The 20,541-nt window shown below is 41.8% G+C and overlaps 1 protein-coding gene across 1 annotated transcript; it reads left to right on the forward strand.

Annotated features, from left to right (window-relative positions):
• The first annotated feature begins 3,144 nt into the window (after positions 1–3,144).
• angptl2b (angiopoietin-like 2b) lies at positions 3,145–14,828 on the forward strand. The gene is made up of 5 exons (XM_085787544.1): positions 3,145–3,640; positions 8,883–9,835; positions 11,993–12,186; positions 13,534–13,804; positions 14,589–14,828. The coding sequence occupies exons 2-5, from the start codon at positions 8,908–8,910 to the stop codon at positions 14,786–14,788; spliced, it is 1,593 nt and encodes a 530-aa protein (XP_085643670.1). The 5' UTR covers positions 3,145–3,640; positions 8,883–8,907; the 3' UTR covers positions 14,789–14,828.
• Positions 14,829–20,541: the final 5,713 nt, after the last annotated feature.

The following is a 20,541-nucleotide window of genomic DNA, read 5'->3' on the forward strand; positions in this document are numbered from 1 at the left end:
CCACCTGCTGCGGATTAGAGATGGAAAGAGAACTAATCACTGCACCAACACCGTGGTTCTGGACAGGGCCCATGAGTCACTAAACACACTCACCATTGAACAGCAGCTCAGCTTCCCTAACCCCCCGGGGAAGAGCATCACTCACCACTTAGCCACAAAGTCAGAGAGTTGTGATTTGGGAAGAGGAAAAAGAAAGGAGAGTATAAACAATTGAATAACGCCAGTTCAGTAAAACATGTGACGCAGGAGAGCCGATATTTAGTCACATTTTCTTTGATCAAAAAATCTCTTGAAGGGATTAACTCGTCAAATGTGGGACCGGTCCCTCAGTCTGGCTTAATCTTGGATGTTACGAAATGAATTTGTCCACGTCGTGCTTGTCCAATATCTTCTGCCAGGAACTTTGTCTCATTGAGCCAGTTGTACATTCTCACCGTGTCAGGAGAGGAGCCATTTAGACACTTCCTCTCTGTTAAGGAGGGAAATGAATCCACTGTGGAAGAAATCTACTCCTGTCTGCCTTTAAATACTGAATGAGAGATTGTCTGAGCAAAGAAATCATACACAAATGTGAAACCAATATAATCCACCAGGAGGACCATGTTTACTGCAGTGATGAGGTTCCTCACATTTGTATTTAATTTCTGTAAACGGCAGTAAGCTGCATAGTCAGCACTTTGTTGTTTCAAATTCTTTTTTCCGCTCACTATTAAATTATGCCCCAAGGATGTAACAGTAACTGACATCAGAAAGGTTAAATGCTACCTAATGTAAATAGCTTTTCCAGTCTTACAACACTGGGTTACATAGTGCTTGGGAACATTTCCCCAAAGTAGAAGTATGACTGGTTTATGACCGGAGGAGTCATTGATAAAAAACACATGAATGCACACTGCACATGAGTCTGGATTTCAGTGACGCGGTGAGGCCGATATTTAAATACAGGCTTAAAGGGAATTGTACAGAGAAATGTAAAACAATGGAAAATGCTGATGGTACAGTCGGTAGGAGCAGGAGAATGGTTGCACACGAGAGAAAAAAGAGACACATGCAGCGTCTTCTAAATGAAGAAATGCTGCCATGACATTTTTTACACATTTTTTTTCTGTCCTTTCCTATTCTATACATATCACAACACTTTCAGAGTTAATAGTTAACACACATGAAGTTTAGTCACCATCTGTAACGTATTTAGGGTTTATACTCTGGAGAGGAGAATCACACATCCTGTGCATTGTAAAACAAACTCCACGGCCAAACTTTGAAATTTTATTAAACACAAAGCTACAATAAAACACTTAAGTGAATGTTTTTGCTCAATCTCTTCACATAAAGTGTAGCTTGATAATGTGACTACTCTTAGGCGCAGTGCTGATGCCTAATTTGTATTTACTCAAGGCTAAAAGACAGTTAAAGTTAAAGTCCTATGTTGCTCATGCAGAGTTACAAGTTTGGTCCAGACACTTTAATTTAAATAGGTGAAACTGCAGTTAATACCAAATTTAGAAATTATACTTAACCGGCTGGTAGAAAAACATTACTCGCTTTTAATTATGCATTTAGGAAAATCCAACTAAGTAGTTTTATATGCACTGGATAGAAAAGTATTGAATTCCAGCTATTAGTCTGAGCCTAAAGAGGAAGTAGGCACGACATTAGTGGCTGGACAATTTAACTCTTATTGAAAACAGGAAGACAACACAAACAGCAGTCAAGGCAACACTATCAAAATTCCAAACTTCTGCTCGAGGAATGTATATAGTAGATAGTTGACAGTAGGGATGTCACGATTACTTGTTTTCACAATTAATCCTGGTATTAAACGCCACAATTAATTAATCGGAAAGATTCCTACAGTAACTTTCCAAAAAGATTATGTCGGAACCATATCGGCAGGTGTGTGCAGGTAAATGCACCGATACTGATCCATTTACCTAATGTAACATTGAATTGGTAGGAATTTGACAATTAATGGGTAACACTTTACTTGAATAGGTATTCATAAGATTGACATAACAATGTCATAACCATGACATAACAGCTGTCATAAACATCAATGAATACTTATGACAGCTGTCGTTAAGTGTCATTCGGTAAGTTATGTCACTTTTGATGCAAAGTTGACATTGTTTGAGATGTTTTTGTTCTGACAACTTGACATAAAGACAATTTAAACTGTCATAGCAGACCTAATTGCCAAACTTTAAAAATCATGTCAAGTTCTCATAACAAGGACATCTGAAATAATGTCAACTTTGCATCAAAAGTGACATAACTTACTGAATGACACTTAACGACAGCTGTCATAAGTATTCATTGATGTTTATGACAGCTGTTATGTGTAAAGTGTTACCATTAATTAATGGATAATAATTGTGATAATCCTAACACCGTGATTATTTCTCTGACAATAATCGTACCAGGAAAATGTATAATCGTGACAGGATGGTCCACACAGTGACAGCATGTGTCCCATTATCCTATTGTCCATCAACTCACTTGGACACAAGAAAGAGCAGCTCTGCTTTTTAAGAAAAAAAAAAAAAAAGCAAAGTAAGCCAGCAAGATGTAGTTCAAGTGCTGCACTATCCAGAGACTGAGCCTGTTCCAGACACCTCACCTCCAGGCTGTAAACCAGGGTCAGCAGTCTCTCAGGTCTAAGTCTAACACCTGGATCTGCTTCCTATCTGTCAGTGTCTTTCCGTCTCTCTCGGGGCGAGTGTTCGTTCACGCCCAATTAGGAGCTGATCAGTGTAACATCAGTGCTGTCCACCACCAGAAGAACCACGCAGTCCAAGCCAAAAATAGTGGTAGTGGTGGTGAACCAGTGGCCAGGGGGCAGGGGGTTGGAAATTTGAGATGTGTGTGTGTGTGTGTGTATGGCTTGTGTTGCGGATCTCTTTTGTGCCATGGGGAGGAGGAGGAGGGGTGGAGAGAGAAGGCTGTTGCTTTAAACAAGAATGTGTTCATTTTAAGGGAGAGGGGGGAGGCTCTGAGCTCAATTTGTCTGCCTACTGAAACACTGCTTGAGGATTTCTCATCATTTAAAAGCACCAAGGAGGGGGAGGGGGGGTGGGGGGAGTGAGAGAGGGAGGGAAAGAGAGAGGTGCAGTTGAGAGAGACAGCCTCTTAGAGCTGTGAGGCAGAAGTGATGGATTCAACCCACAGAAAAGTGACAGTCTTCTCCTAACGGGCCACAGGCAGAACACAACCTGCCCCGGACTCTCACCATTTCTCAGGAAAACTACTCAACTCTAACCATCCAACTTAAGTTACCAATTGTCTTTTGAAAGTGGTCCAACTTTTTCCAAGTGGATTTTTTTTTGTGTTTTTTTTTTAACAATTTACTCAAAAGTTTTCAGAAGAAGTTTCTGGCAAAGTTGAGCTTCTCTGCTGAGTTAATGACGGTCTTTTAATAATAGTCTTTAAAACACAGCTACCTCTTCACCGGTGGAGTGAACTGCAGTGACAAAGAGTGAGTGAGGAAGACGGACAGAGCGCAGAAAAGGGGAGAAGAGGACGCAGGGGTGCAGCTCAGCTCTCACACTTGGGATGACTCTCTACCAGGAGAAGTTTCAGTCAGCTCTGGCAGGAGGGCAAGGCAACTGAGGGAGCTTCATCAATACTCTACAGTTATCTCGTAAGCATTATGTAACCTTTGACTCATTCATGTTTATCTTTCTCAGATGGGTTATTAAACAGGGCCATTGCACATGTACAAAATAAGAGTTCATTTGCAAAAGCAGATAAGTGCCATTTTGAAAAAAAATGAGCTGAGGCTTTGTAATTATTCTTTGCATAGTGTTGTTTTCAATAAAACTTTATTTTTTTGAGATATGTCTGTTTTGTTACATCTCAAAGTCCATCAATTTTGGTTTGACTGATATCACCTTATGTAAATAAAAAATAAAAAATGAAGATTGTAGAATTTTTTAAAAACGGAGTTATCTGCTTTTGCAAATGAACTCTTCAAATATTACTTCCATTTTCTGCATTGAGAAATTAACATGTTTACTGTAACCAATAACCACACTAAGTACCGTAAATGATGACTTTTCTTGGTGAGATGCAGGTTGTTAGTGAGCGCAGAATCAGTCACTATGATATTTCTAACATGAGGATGAAGAGAATATTTCATCATTTTATTGAACTGACTGAAGTCAGACTTCCCTCTAAAACTGCTAAATGTGATGATTTAGTTTGATCTTGAAATCAGCAGTCATCATGCAGCATCTGCTGTGTGACTCACTGTCTGCTGTCACTCTACTTTCTGATGCCTAACCGGACAGATAGACCTGGTTGAGGAGGGTCAATTTAGCGCATGGGGAGACTGGAGAGCAGGCTCTCTAGGCTAAGTGTTTCCTTGCCACTGATAATACAGAGCGCTTGTCAAAACACTGGACCCTAAAGGTGTAAAATAAAGGCACATGGCCAGTGAGGAGGATGATGATGTGCAGCACTCGCCTTGAGTTATACCTGTTGACAGAGATTTCTTTTGTAATATCTAAAAAAGCACCATTCACTTCTCAAAAAAGAAAAACAGATCACCTTCAGGATGTTCCCCTGGGCTCAGGAGGACAGGGAAGCAGGAGGCTGAATCCCGTCTTTGTTTCTGTTGCCAGGGTAGTGTTTGGATAAGGGGGCTTTGAGGTAGAATGCAGGAACTTATCGAAACAATTCCCGAGACCCCCTGCCTCCCTGTCGGACTCAGATCACAAGTGAGGTACAGAGGAGCTCCAAGCAGCAAGAGACACAGAACCAAAACCTACATTTCAACAAAAACTTCAACTCTGCTGCTAAATGGACAGTCAAAATAAACGCTGTCGCCTATACCATCAAACTGAGCAGGTCGTTGAGATTAATCATGTTCCAAACGTCATGTTACACGCTTACAAGGATTACATGCTTGAGGAAAGAATGAGGTCACCCTCAAGGTAAAGTAATAGTGCAGATTACCATGAGCAAATTGAATTTGACTCTGATCCAACACATATTGGGTGTCATGCAGGAGACTCTGCCAGTTCTCAGCCCAGTTGCCGCTAATTTAAACTTGCAGCGCAAAACCATCCCTGCTAAGTGTCCGCTTCTTTTTTCGCTACTGACAAATTAGATGCTTTGTAGTTGTGTTGTAATCTCCTGCTGTGGCTGATGATGATGTGATTATGAAGCATTCACACAGAAAGTAGGACACTGAGAATGAACTGGGTCAGTAGATATACAGTGTGTCTTATAGGTGATAAGGAGTAGTGGTCCATGCGTCTAGAAGGTCTAGTTCTTTCCGTCTGCCACCGCCACTGACTCTCCATGTGTGTATGGCAGCTCACTCTAATGAGGTGACGAAGAATGTGAGGAATGCCATGCTCATGCTGAAATGAGAGGGGCTGGGGAGCGAGGCATCAGCCAGTCTGAGCGAGGCTGCCCACCTTCTAATTAATATGTGCTGAGCATGAGCAAAAAGGGCCGGAGCGCAACACTGGTCCGAGGCGTACCGACCCTCCCGCTGCACCTGCCTATCACACATGATTTAACATCCAGTGAAATCCAGAGGGCGGAGTCATGTTAAACCCAGACTTTCCTCCTAAAAACAATAAAACCAAACATTTTGGTGTGAAGCAGACTTTAGAGAAATTACCATCAGAGCGTTTGTTCACTTCACCTCCATCATTCGTCTTTAGGTTCTAAGAAAACTAGATGTAAAATACTTGAGAGTGATGTTTTAGAGCACCTCCATTTTTCCAGCTGTCATTTAAATGTGCATAACTCAACAAAGACTTGGGATGTTCTTCCTCCAATAAAAATCTGTCATTGTCCAGAAAAGTTCACCGCAGCACCGCTGCAGATGTTGCACTTGAAGGCTGCTGCGCCTCCACCCGCCGTCTGGTCCAGAGAAAACCATCTGCATAGGAAACTGCTTCCTGCAGCAGAGTATTGTCCAAATAATACTTTTTAAAGGAGATTCATTATTTTTTGGTGCCTTTAAGAAAAAAAAAACAAAAACAAAAAAAAAAACTTGAGCAGTTAACACTTCCTTTCAACCGGCAGCGTATATGACACTTAGTCACATCACTGCGGCTATTGGCCGGTCAATAGCAGCTTGTTAAAGTAAAGTGATGTTGGGACAATAAGGAGCTGTGGAGGCTGTTAACAGTGAAGTCTGAGGAGGAGGAGGCGGAGGAGGAGGAGGAGGAGGCTTTCTGTTGTTCCCTCTGGCAGACAGTGGATGGGTTAATAACAGGCTGTCTGTGCCGGGGCAGATGGGACTCTCCCCGGGTCCCTGGGAGACTGAAGCCAGCAAGTGTTGTTATTTGGAAATGTGCATTAACCCGAAAAACATTCACAGACACGCACATACTGTAACCGCATATACACTCACACACAAACACACATTTCATCACAAGCTGCAAACATTTTCTCCCCCAGCTTTGAAGTGTAGTGGAGCCTAGAGTAGGAGATTCCGGGCTAACGACGTCCAACATGGGACTCTTCGGCAGTGGGGGCAAATCACACAGCGTTTCACTGAGACAGAGCTCATGTTCCAGGGGGAGAAACCACAGGAGCCACTGGCCAAATACAGTCATCAGAACATTACACAGGACAGACTCTGGCCTGCTCCATTGTGTTGGTATGAGCTTACTTGTAAGATATTATTAGTGACTTAGGGACTTTAGGGTCTATTCTGTGAGACTATTTCCTATCTTCCTATATTCCTATCTTTTTGCCTGGTGTGTGAAATATTCGACTGTACAGTCTCTGCATCAATCAGCATTTTGCTAAGGTGACGTCATACAGCCAGGCTTTGTTAGTGGGATTAGTTCCATGAAAGATCCCTTACTGTGCTGACAGAAGCCAGCTTCATGGTAAATTTGAAACAGAAACTACACTCTTCCTTAAGACTTTGTGAATTCAAATTTCAGCCTACGTACCATTTTAAGAAAACACGTGAAAGAACCAGACCTTACATTCTAGATAGGTAATTTTTTCTGGCCAGGTATACAAACAAAAAGTCAGACAGGTTGCACAGAATACATTGCAAAAAAAATGCCCCTTTGAAATGCAAGCTTTTTCCAGTAACTAAGTGTTTACACATTCTATTCTAGACAGATAAAGCCAAAAGGGTCGAATGTGCCAAGGGTCATGTTCTTGGAGAGCGCTGCATTTCTCTTCTCCATGTCTCCAACCTAATGTGCTGGCAGCACGCCCGGATTAACAAGACAAAAACATTTCTGCTCTCTTCCCAATTGTGTGCTGAACATTATATGGTAGATTATCTGTTACACAGAGGTAAGATGCAACAAATGTGTGAATGCGTGAGGGAAGCCCTCGTAAGGTCAGCCATCCTTATGCGGCTCCTCAAACCTGAGCCAATATAGGCCTCTCTATAATGCTTTCTGATTAGTCCGGCCCCTCCTGACTCAGGGGAGGTGTTACACAGGACCCTCTGTAATCCAATATGCAGCAGCTTTCAATTAAGGTGCCCCGGGAGTTCAAGGCCTTGTTATCCTTACACAGGAGTTACATTCTCCTCAGCACTGAGTGGCATCCCCTCTACTTCTAATAACACCACAATCATCTTCAAAAACTGCATGCACTTATTTTTCTTCTAAAAAATTCTACACCATGAGTTCAGCTGAACATCTCACTTCCATTGGCTCTTGAGGAAAGCTATTGGTTTTGCTACATTGTGCTGTTACGGTAGAAAGAGGATTTGGGAGAGAATTTCCGAGTAACTAATCTTATATCTAAGATTTTAATCAGATTATTGTTATCTAAGACAGATAATGATACTGTTACGTAAGACCCCTAATTAGATTAAGTAAACTCTTGGTCTAACAGTCAAAACAGATAGTCAAACCTGGATGCACAAATTGTGATTAATTGCTTTTCGGTGGCTGAATGCAACACTTTTCCCTCTTTTGGTAAGGACTATGATCGGACTGATGCAACACAATCAATATTTAGAGCAGTTCCACAAACACCATCATCTGGTCGTGCCTCAAACTTTCCATAAGCAAAAAGACGTCCAGGCCTGCAGAGGGGAGCAGATAGGAGTGTTTCTTTGTGTCGGGGACAAGCAGTGGCAGTCTCCCAAAGAGAACCTGAGCCAGCACAGCAAACTAAGATAAACACACTCCCCTAACAGCAATGTAAGTGACTAAAGAGATCAGCACATCATTAGACAAAAGAAATATTTTTCTTAGGGCCAGTGAGGGGATTAGTAACTTTCAAACAGCATGTACCACATGCATTTTATAGAGGAAAGCTGATTTACACAACCCTGGCTGTATCAAGCCCAGATGAATTCAACGAACTACACTTACAAATCCAGAGGGGTAAAGGCGGTGTGCGCTCCTGCCAGGACTGATAAGTCCAGTGCATTGACCATGCGATTATTGACTTACCGTATGACACATGAATAAATGCATTTTATGTCATGGAGTCAGAGCCACTGAGGCACTCCACAGGGCAAGTAAGCGATTTCCTTTCAGATCTAATCTTTTTCGGTAGCCCATATTTCAGGGAGCTGTAATGACCTCCAGCCCTGCTTAGGTTGAGATGTACATGCATAGGACATCTGTGCCTGCCCATTCTTGGCAGGCAATGAGGTGCAGGACCAGTGTATCCTGATAGACAGCCTTCTGGTCTCAATCAGCATGGCTGTGAAGGACACCATTGATGTCCGTCAAAATGCATACAGTCCAATCCTGAGAGGTTTGAATTATCGGAAGGAGAGGAAGCGTATACTGAATGCTCAAGAGGTCTTCTGCTTCCCAAATACAAAAGTGAATCAGTCAGCAGTCTGACCATTGGTCAGGCATCAGTTATCAGATTCTTTCTCCCTACAATACAATCATGTTCTGCTTTTTCTTACTCATTCCCCTCAGGTTTTGGTGCGTTGGATTCACACTCATGGAGACCCCTCCAATGGTCCTGCTGGGGCTCCTCCTTGTTTATGGACTAGCCTGTGGTGTCCAGCAGACTCAGGGGAGTCCATCAGACAGCAGTCGTGGCAAGGACAGGACCCAACAATTCCAGAGCAGTGAAGATGGTTTAGAGAGAGAGTTTCTCTATGCAGGAAGGAGCAAGCGCGCTGCGGCTGACCAGCAGCAGGACAAATGCTCCTACACTTTCATTGTGCCTCAACAAAAAGTGACTGGAGCCATCTGTGTCAACTCCAAGGAGCCGGAGGCCATGCTGGAGAACCGGGTCAACAAACAGGAGTTAGAGCTGCTAAATGTGGAGCTACAGAAACAAAAGAGACAGATCGAAACCCTGCAGCAATTGGTAGAGGTGGACGGAGGTATCGTCAATGAGGTCAAGCTTCTGAGGAAGGAGAGCCGAAACATGAACTCCAGAGTTACTCAGCTGTACATGCAGCTGCTCCACGAGATCATCAGAAAGAGAGACAATGCGCTAGAACTGGCTCAGATGGAGAACAAAATCCTGAACCAAACCTCTGAGATGCAACAGCTCACCAGTCGTTACAAAGATCTGGAGCACAAGTACCAGCACTTGGCTTCTTTGGCGACTAACCAATCAACTCTCATTGCCCTGTTGGAAGAACAGTGCCAGAGTCGTCCCCCCCCAAGACACGCGCCCGTCCCCCACCCACGGCCTCAGCCTCAGCCTCAGCCTCATCCACAGCCCCAGCCCCAGCCTCATCCTCAGCCACCCCCTCCATCACCACCGCTTCACAAGCCCTACCAGCCACCTGCCCTTCCACGAATCAACAATCCAATCAGCAACGAGATCCAGAGCGACCAGAAGTCCCTACCGCCGTTACTTCCAACAATGCCCACTGGGACACACAGCCCCTCCACCACGGACAAACCCTCTGGTGAGCCTAACAAAGTCTGATATGTGCTTTTATTTTTATGCATTGGTACCAACTGCACCAGTTGCCATCACAGTGGTCACAAACAAAGAACTGAGTGTCTGAGCTAACTATAGTGAACCTATTAATCATTAATCACAAGACAACACCAAGCACCCATTCTTCTAGTCATAGCCAATTTAAATAAGTCCCACGTATTCCCAAAGCAAAGGGCTCTCAGTGGGAACAGAAATCCTGTTGTCCACTGCCTTTTGAGATGCATATCATCTAATTGCCACGATTCAACCCACATAAAAACACAAAGCATATTAGCAGGGCAAATACATACTGTGCCTAAACGGATGGCTGGATCCAAGCCCATGTGCCTCTTGAACACATGGTAGTGGATGATAAAGCTTTATAATTGACGTGAAGGGTGTTTTGTGGTATCAGTTGCAGTGAATAGTCTTTTGCTTTCCCCTTTCATTAGAAAGGCTTAACCCAAGTTTTAAAATGGTGGAAAAAAAGAACAGGCTATTCCCAACATGACTACTGTAGAGCTTTTTCCATTGACATGTTGTGCTACTGCCTGCCATTTCCACTAGGCTGCAAGTGAACGGTAGCCTTTGTATGGGATATTTGAAAGGAGGCAAGTAATTTCCTGCCCACAGCCATGCAACTAACACCCCAAAAAAGTTACATAAACCCTTAACACGAACAGAGACGCTCCACACAATGCAGGGATAGATGGAGGAAGAGAGAGACCTGAAAGGGCAATAGACGGAAACAGAGGGATGGAGTCTATGAAAAACGGGAGGGGGGAGAGCAGGAACAGAACGAGATACCGGGAGTCGGTGATGTCATTTGTTCCACCAGGCAAGAATCAGTCATATGTTCCACCAAGCAGCAGACTTTATCAGGCAGAACAGAGCGGGGCAGGGCAGGGCAGGGCAGCTCTCTGGATTGTATCTGTTCAACAGAGACATTCCTGGGAGCAAATGGAAGGCAGAAAATTGGCCAAAAGACAGGTATCAACCACAGTGATTTCATAAATCAAAAAACAACCTTGTTATCGAGACCACTGGCTGGTCACGGTGGGCTCTATGCCAGCTGAGCAGAACCTCATGACATACGTAGAACAAATGAGGAGCTGTGTGCCTTCACTAATAGACCTTCACAGTCTTAATATGTCTATGTCAAACTGTCAGTGCACCCTTTGCCTCACCTCTAACCCTTTGTGTGACCCCCTATTCTCTTTTTTATTTGTTTCCATAGCATTTAAACACTGTGTAATTCTGGCCAGTTGGCAAACCACACAAGTGTGAAATCTTGAGAACTTAAACACTTTCACAGCCAATTGAAGCAGGGGAGCCAGTTGCCCCATTAGTGTTTTTTTCCATATCTAGTGGGTTTGGAATTTGGGGTAAAATCATAATGGCACACAGGCAAATGAGGTTTCACTGATTTGCACCATGAAATCCAGCAAAACAACTCTGACCTTGCACAAAATCTTTTAGCATGACTTATAACAACACATACAAAGTCCAACATGCAATGCATATTGCAGGGTTGATGCTGCATGGTTTTCATTAACATTATTCAGTTTTGCTAATTTTTTTTTTTCAGCTGTAAAAACACTTTACTTGCTGTGGAGCCTATCCCGTTACTTCGCACAACTCACTAATATTGGAAACAACATTCACCAGATTTACTGGCAGAGGAGTGCAGCGTCTGACAGAGATTTACAAGCTGTTCTTAAATTTAGTCCCGGAAATCCGCTCATCAAAACTTGATGTGAAGCGCTGAATATTATGTGTCTATAATATAAAATATTTTTTAAAAAAGCAAAGTGAAAATAAGTGAAAGTAACCATGGACTGTAAAGCATCACAGATGATCGAAAGTTTTCGCTCCTATTTCATCATTCAGTAGTCAGGATTCCCTTTGCCCTCATGCCAGTGTTTCTTTTGGCTGCACAGCCGGCAGCCATTTCCCTTATGAGACGAGCAGCCAAAGTCAATTCTACTGGTAAAATGAAAGGCTCTGCTGAAAGATGGGATTCCCTATGACAAAGCATAACAACTCTTTGTCACTATGACTTTTTCCTCTCTTCCCCTTTAACTTTGAGATACTATTGCAAATGACCGGATTTTACATGTCATGTTGTCTTCTCCCTGTTAAGGTCCATTTAAGGATTGCCTGCAGGCTCTGGAAGATGGCCATACTGCTAGCGGCATGTACCTGGTGAAGCCAGAGAATGCCAACCGGCTCATGCAGGTGTGGTGCGACCAGAGACATGACCCAGGTGGCTGGACTGTGATCCAGAGGAGGGTGGACGGCTCTGTCAACTTTTTCAGGAACTGGGAGACATACAAGGTGCGACAACCTCACACCAAATCAAGGAGCTCATAGTTTAGAGGGAAGCGGGTGGTTTATGTAGGTTGGCTCGACACTAACCAGATGTGAACCTGTGATGAATAGGTAATTGTTAAGCTTTCAAAGTGTCTGATGTGGTGCCTGCCTCAGTCACTGCCACAGCTTTATGAGTCATTAATCCCCACAACATCAGTTGGTCCGCAAATTACTTAACTGAAATAAAAACCTGGCAATATTGGACTTAAATGTCACCTTAGTTGGTTGTGTCAGCATTCCTAATGTCTCTTTCGGCAAACTACCAGAAGGTATCTGATACACTGCAAAAACTCTAAACTCTAAATCTTACCAAGAATATTTGTCTTATTTCTAGTCAAAATGTCATTTCTAGTCAAAGCAAATCTCATTATACTTAAAATAAGACTCATCACATTAAAAAGGAGCTTGTTTTTAGACACTTTTTAAGCAAGAAAAATCTGATAGTCCAGCAAGTTTTTCTTTCTTATTACTAGCACAAGAAAGTTGCTTTCACTGGCAGATTTTTCTACTTATTTCAATTGAAAAATAGATTGAAACAAGTGGAAACTATCTAAAAACTAGTTAATTTTTAGGTGATGAGTCTTATTTTAACTGGAAAGAGATTAGTTTTGACTAGATATTAGACAGTTTGACAAGAAATAAGAAATACATTTTTGCAGTGTAAAGAGTGCTGCGGCGAACACAATTTTTTACAAAGGGGATCTCATTTTCTCTTTCTTATCTTCCGTAAGGGAACCCCCTCTCATGGGGGAAAGTTAATGAGTAAACATGTGTTTCCAGGCCAGCAATTCACAAGGGTCATGATTAAATCTTAGCCAAGAGCAACAATGGCGATATTTCCATGACTTTTACAAAAACCTTTAAACCACATGAGATCTGAAATTGCATTTGTAAACCCATCAGAAGGGGTGTTTCCGTGATTCAAAGCATGTGTAGGGTAAGGGATACCACAAAACAACTAAGAGTATGACCAGAGCCAGAACAAAGCCGTAAGACAGCATCCATGTATGTTGGATTACATGCTATATGCACTCTATCCTGCTGTGTTTTCAATAACAGAATAATAGTGGAAATCTGGAGACCCGATGCAGACTATAAACCTGACTCAGAGGGTCCATTTATAATAATGTTCCTTGACAATAAACAACCTCATAGAAGAACTAAACTCATAATTATCTCCAGAGCATGGGCAACGACCCTGAATCATCCCCCCCAGACGTCCAAACTAACTGTTCAAAGCTTTTCAAAGAGCATTCACAAAGGATTTCTTAATCGTACTGATAATGTTTTTCTTATCACTGCACCTCACAGCAAGGTTTTGGCAATATTGACGGCGAGTACTGGCTGGGTCTGGAGAACATCTATTGGCTGACTAACCAGGGGAACTACAAGCTGCTGGTCACGCTGGAGGACTGGTCTGGCAGGAAGGTGTTTGCAGAATATGCCAGCTTCAGAGTGGAGCCTGAAGCCGATTTCTACAAGCTGAGGGTGGGCCGTTACCATGGTAATGCTGGAGACTCGCTTACCTGGCATAACGGCAAACAGTTCACAACACTGGACAGAGACCATGATGCATATACAGGTAAAAACTTCAGTGACACAACATTTTTAACTGGGTAAATCTCAGCATCTTAAAGGGATAGTTCAAGATTTTGGCAAATTGGCCCATTGCCATAATCCCAATAGTTTTAGCAGTAGGTTTGTTACCTTTAATTGTCGGTGCAAGCTATTTTTAGAACTGCGGAGCAGAGCTGTGAGCTGCTCAGAGCTACGCTACGGAGGCTAATGGGATATCTTGGTTTCCCTCATCAAACTCATTGAATACACAATCCAACAACTCCAAAATGCTCTGGTGGACAAGTTGTGACCTGCACATTCACCACGCTATGAGATAATAACGGAACGTTACCAGACAGAGTAGTTTTAGAGGCAAATATAGAGACTTCTTCCTGAAAAACTGTCCCTGAAGGCAACGCACATCAGCTGTTTTGCATGAATTTACTTCTAAAACAACTCTGTCTGGTAACGTTCTGTTATTATCTCATAGCATGGTGAATGTGCAGGTCACAACTTGTCCACCAGAGCGTTTTGGAGTTGTTGGATTGTGTATTTGATGAGTTTGATGAGGGAAACCAAGAAATCCCATGAGCCTCCGTAGCGTAGCTCTGAGCAGCTCGCGGCTCTGCTCCGCCGTTCTAAAAATAGCTTGCACCGACAAATAAAGGTAACAAACCTGCCAAGACTATAGAGATTATGGCAATGGGACAATTTGCCAAAAATGTTGAACTATCCCTTTAAAACCAACAGTTCAAACAACGTCAATGCAAACAGCCTGACTGGTTTATTTGTTTTCCCAATCCCTCTAGGCAACTGTGCCCATTATCAGAAGGGAGGCTGGTGGTACAACTCTTGTGCACATTCAAATCTGAATGGAGTTTGGTACAGGGGTGGACACTACCGGAGCCGTTACCAAGACGGAGTGTACTGGGCTGAATTCAGAGGAGGAGCATACTCCCTAAAGAAAGTGGTCATGATGATCCGTCCAAACCCAAACACCTTCCATTAAGCACCCAAGGAACACATACTGTACTGTATCTCTCACTAAAAACATTACAGCTCCTAACATCCACACAATTTTTTTTAAAATCTCTTTTTGTTTCACCAAACAGGATGACAAAGACAAAAATGATGTTGAAAGTGCAATATCAAAATATCAGGCTGATCGTGCAGATACCTCCTGACAACTTAATAAATTGGTGCACTGTTATTTAGCTGTCCATACCATTTGCCTTTTACATATTATGACATGTGCTCATGATCTCAGGAGTTGTTTTGAATACACTGTCTATCGTACAACACAACCTGCCTAACTGACAGTGCTCTCATTTGATCTGAGTGAGAAATACAATGTGAACCTAAATTGACACAAGAAGACCAGATTATGATAATTCAGCTAAATAGCTCTGATGGGAAGATTACAATGTATTAGGTATGTATGTAAAGGTTTTTTGTTTTTTTTTTGCAGTATGAAAGCAAATGAGGTTGACACAGGAAATGTATCCAGTGACTTTTAATTTCATTCTACAAACATTCTTCAAATGTATAAATCATAATTTATAGGGACAGTAACATTTATTGTATAACACAGGGTTGATATGCAGGCCAGTTTTGTCAATTGCAACAAAGATTTACTGTAAAAAAAAAAAAAAAAAAGGGTCATTTTCTTTTTAATCCAACTAAAACTCTTCATACCAATGACTGTTTATGTAACACTTAATTAGTTAAAGAACAATAATCAACTATCAAAACTTGACGAGGTACATTCTCTTCAATTTCTGCTTTTTTTAATACTTGTTTTGAAATCTTGAATTGCTTCAACAGGTATCCACCAATTTGCTTGTATGAACCAAGCGCTGTATTTACTGTATAAATTTAGTGGTTTGTTGATGTCAATAGATCCAAAACATTGCGTTTGTACATAAGATATTTGTAATATAATGTATTAAAACCTGTTATGTCATTAATAAGTTGCAATAAAATATGTACAGATTATGTGTTCCTCTTTTCTGTGTCTCTTGGTATAAATATTAAGTAAAGCTGATTACGTAAAGTATCATTTGCCCATAACCCTTCTGTGGAAATAAGAGAACGTTTAAAAAGTTGGGAGCATTCCTGACATAACAGCACATATGTTGTTCTGACTCTGTTGCACTTATTTATTACAATAAGTATTGAATACATAACAGAACTGTGTGAATCATATGTAGGTGTGTTGTAGTTTTTAAGAGTATGTGCAATACTTTTTTGTTGCTTTATCTTAACTACAAATTCAACAATTTGTAAGGAAAACACCGCGAGTACACCATTAGCACAGTCACATATACTGTAATATGTCATTATTTAAAAAAACCCATCAACTGTTATTCCTATAATAAAGAGTGTGTTATGAGCTGGCTGCATAAAAACATGCCTCAAACACTTTCAATTATCAACACTGTCAAGAACAGTGTTTGTGTGTAGCGTCAGCACACCAAGGCATGGCAAATGAAATGTGACAGGCCTGTTCAACTAATGCATCCAGCAGTCCTGTCCGCTGACGGCACAAACCACCTTTACTTCACAAAGTGTCGATGACATTTCCAAAGACAGCTGGAAAACGCAGCAAAAATACAAAACTTTACACTGCAATGAACCAAGCACCATTAACGTCATATTTTGTGACCAGACTTAAGCTGGAGAAGGTTTAGACAGAGCATTCGAAATCAATTTAGCATGAAGTCCTGTGATGGACAGCTTTGAAGACAATGTGAGATTTGTCTACAGAGACCAATTATCAACAGAGGAGAACATGTGCTATTTAAATCCCCTCACTCCAAATAAAACCAAACATACCATGTTAGCATTTTGTACTGCCAAAGTGAGGATGAATGCTTATGTGATCGTAGCCAAAACACTTGTCCTACATTAAAACGACAAACATTGGCTGCTGAAACCAGAACATAAGTCAAAAGCTAAAAAGCTTCCTGTCCTGTGACAAAGACTTTGGATGGGACAAAGGAAGACATTCATCAATGTGAGTGTCACTCTTGTCAGCCTTGTGTTTACTAAAGATGGATGGGAGAGTAAATTGAACTTTGTAACAAATCCTTCCGTCTTCCAAGAGAGGTCAACACATTTTTATACCAATTACATCTTGAAACCAGTAAAAGTCTGCTTTGTCAATTAACCTGATTGTGGTAAAACAGAGGACGTAGTTTCATCGTCTCCATAAACAGAGACGACAGACTCTTTGGATGCTGTGTACGTCTGAGGACTCACCACGATGGAAAACCTTCAGCAAGGGTGGCCTGTGCAAGCCCCCACTCTTCAACCAACATGGAAAACCATGGGCTGACACAGTGCTCACTCAGCACAAAGAGAACCGCACTTCCTGAGCCTTCAAACCTGAACCTTCAAAATTGGCCTGTATTGTTGTTTCACATCTGTAGAAGTCCGTGTCCTTGTACTTTTAATAGAACCATATTTAACTTTCCTGCACTCCCACGAATCCTGTTCTCTTCACCTTTTGAGTACAAGCAGTCATACCATAAAAGACCACTGCACACACTTCTAATTGTGGGAGCTTTAACCACTCACAGCTCATGCTTTTACTATGAGAAAAATGTGGCCAAATGGGCTACACATGCCACATAATTCATAATTTATTGTTAATTATTCAAAGGTCTATTAAATATGACAGATGAACTAGGCCAGACATTATAGTCCTCAAAACAAATCACACTTAAAAATGATATATGACCCTCGACTACTCTAACATCTCTCTGAAGATCATTCACAGCTTATAACATCATTGAATTAAAGATGTGACCACTTATGTTCAGGACATGTTAAAGTTTTCGACATCTAGCACAGTGAACGGACTCTGTAAGGGAGGAGACTTTTCCACTGCAACCCTTTCCCATTTTCCAGCGGCTGTGACCAAGGTCATGCTGAAATCATTTCGTGCAAGTCCAGTACAACTACGAAATAGAATAAAGTGATATAATCATCAACTTTGATTATAATAGAAGAACATTTACGTTCAAACTGAATATTTCCCCCTGTTAAGACGTTAAACTCATCATGGAACATTTTTTTTAAAAACCATTTAAAACTTTATCTGTCATCCCATTTTCCTTTCTGTGTTCTCTTCCGCAGTATGATTACTCCATCTTTCTGTCATAACATACCACAAACTGTCAAGATGCACTGAGCTTACACAGCTATGCAATCATTTCAGTGTCTGGACCTCTTCGTTGTCTCTGTCACTTCTTTGAAGTGGGTAATTTCACTGGAGGTGACACAACAGTGACTTCATCCCAACCTATCATTGCCATTGCCACACTACGAGTCAGCAAAAACAAAAAAAACAAAACAAAACGTCTCTGAACACTTAGGGAATACCAAATCGTGAAAACCAACAAAATGCTGTGCAATAAAAGGTAATCAACATCTTTTTCCAAGTCATTTATTCAAACCGCTCTCCACTGCTGCTGTAAAATTATTGTGATGCATATGGTTGTTATTAAGAGACGCTTCAAAATAGAAACACATAATAATGTGGTGAAGCTTCTCATAGGGAGAATAGTCACTTCATTGTTTATTACTTACATAGTGGAACTATTGAATTTGTTTTCCAAAAGCTCAGCATCTGAACTGATTTCCAACTGTGGAGATGTGCAGATTTGCTTATAGCTTTACAGCCACATGCCATGACCACTGTTTCATGTTCTTCCAAAACGTCTGTGAGTTCTCTGCTGGGAACTCACAGGAAATCTCTTACGGATGGACGAGAGGAATTTTCCTTAGCATAATGGAAATTTTATTTTGTAAGGTATCACTGCCGCTTTTCCAGTATTGCAGTATATGATTGCTTCAAGAAAACCTTGGTTAGCAAGGCATCTTTCCTGATGGACTAATACAATACTTTTAAGGACACTGTATATTTGGGAACTAGACAGTGATATTTCAATTGGGTACAGGATACATTTTTCCACATGCAGCCTGTGACCTTTTAAACACTGTTCACTCTGCATTTTCATGTCTTTATCCATAATTGCTCACAGATGCAGGACACAGAGACTCACAGACAAACTTCATTGTTATCTGGCATAAGTTTATAAATCCATTAAGAAAAACTATTTTCGGCAGTGAAGTCAATTTTTGGCTGCAACCATAAATGATCACAAGTGTGCCAAAACCTTCAAATACCAAACCAAAGTGATCTTACAATCACACTGCTGGGAATAATTATATATCAATATTCAAAACACAAACCAGAGTCGGCCCTCTAGAAATCATGATGTGCCTTCCTTAAAGGTACATTGTGTAGGAATTCCTCCCATCTAGCGTTGCGGTTGTATATCACAAGCAACTCAATCGTATTTTTCATGCTGCATTCACGTGAAATTGGGCAGACGGCAGACGGACGACAGCCGCTGCACGTAACGGCATAAACAAGCAATCTATGTAAACAAGTGGTCCGTCAGCACGAGGCAAAACAATACACCTCTGTGACTAAAACGACATCTGGTTTGTTAGCGACGGCCGTCTGCCCGACTGCAGGTGAATGCAGCATCAGTGTAACGCTCCATTCCTCCTCACTGTTTTCACAGACGCCACCTCGACCTGAGCCGACAGCTCCGGTGTCTCCGCTGAGTTTCCGTGGTTTCCTACCGTCACGCTGCCACTGAACGTAAAAACATGGCGACACCACATGGCAGCCAGCACCGAGCTTACCCGCTCCATGTAGATATGAATTATATGAACGGCTAATTCAGAGTTGAAAGGAACACTTCACTTTGTTGATGGGGGGGATTACTGATTAATGAAAAACAGACTTTTGAACCAAATAATCGATTTTCGTGAATAGATAACAGGAGAAGTTACACAGTGTCCCTTTAAAAATCTCACTTACTAATAAAAAAAATGTACTGATGGTATTGAATTGTTACTAACCGTTGCTGCTCTGTGTCCGACACAGAAACATCAGTGCTCTGAAAACCACTAAACCATTACTCACCCATGAGTCAAAATGACTGGAGCACAGGTCAACTCCAGTATATTTGACTCAGGTTTTTGTACAGGAAAATATGAGCAACATGAACAGGCTTATAGTGGGAAAGGGGGAGTGGGTTCTGAGAATCTGACAAATGTTCCTCTCTCTCACTGGGTTTTGGTTAGCATGCCAACTATAGTAAGGCACAAACACTTGTCCCAACTCAGCTCTCCTCAGGTGTATAACTGTAGAGCTACAGTAATTGCGTTTCCATCCACCTTTTTTTATTCGCATTTTCAAAAATTGTGAATAAATAGGCCTAGGCCTACTTGGATGGAAACGCCGGAAATTCGAAAAAAGGCAGTAAATGCGCATAAAAGTTTTTACGCTTTGGGGGGTGGATTTGTCAGCGTATCGATAAAAGGAAAATGCGACTTTTTGTTATGGAAACAGGTTATGCGAATTGAGCCAGAGTTTTAGGGTGAAGTGCTGCTGGAGGACGACTTCCCAAAAGTCCTTCACCCGCCGACGTTCAAACAAATGGAGAACGGCGCGGTCTCCCAGCTCTCGTCTCTGGACCGCAACATGAACACGCTCCGTAACCCGTAATCTTTTGTTTATGACGACGGTTAAGACTACACAAACACACACATCGTAACATCGTATATATGTAGCGTTATCCACCTCTCCATTTATTGATTTTTCACCGGCTTTGTTGTCAACAGATGCACATGGGCGAGAGGAGCGTAACCAAAACAGCGGAAAAGCGAGCTGACTTGCAC

Source organism: Trachurus japonicus, chromosome 9, assembly GCF_045865225.1.
Source record: "Trachurus japonicus isolate A0001 chromosome 9, Traja_1.0".
Classification (NCBI taxonomy): Eukaryota; Metazoa; Chordata; class Actinopteri; order Carangiformes; family Carangidae; genus Trachurus; species Trachurus japonicus.

What these genes read in the sequence shown, in the direction of transcription:
- angptl2b (XM_085787544.1), top strand. Translation starts at nt 8,908, where the DNA reads ATGGAGACCCCTCCAATGGTCCTGCTGGGGCTCCTCCTTGTTTATGGA. An exon ending in CACCACGGACAAACCCTCTG is followed by an intron (nt 9,836 to 11,992) that starts GTGAGCCTAACA and finishes CTCCCTGTTAAG; the next exon opens with GTCCATTTAAGGATTGCCTG. An exon ending in AGACCATGATGCATATACAG is followed by an intron (nt 13,805 to 14,588) that starts GTAAAAACTTCA and finishes CAATCCCTCTAG; the next exon opens with GCAACTGTGCCCATTATCAG.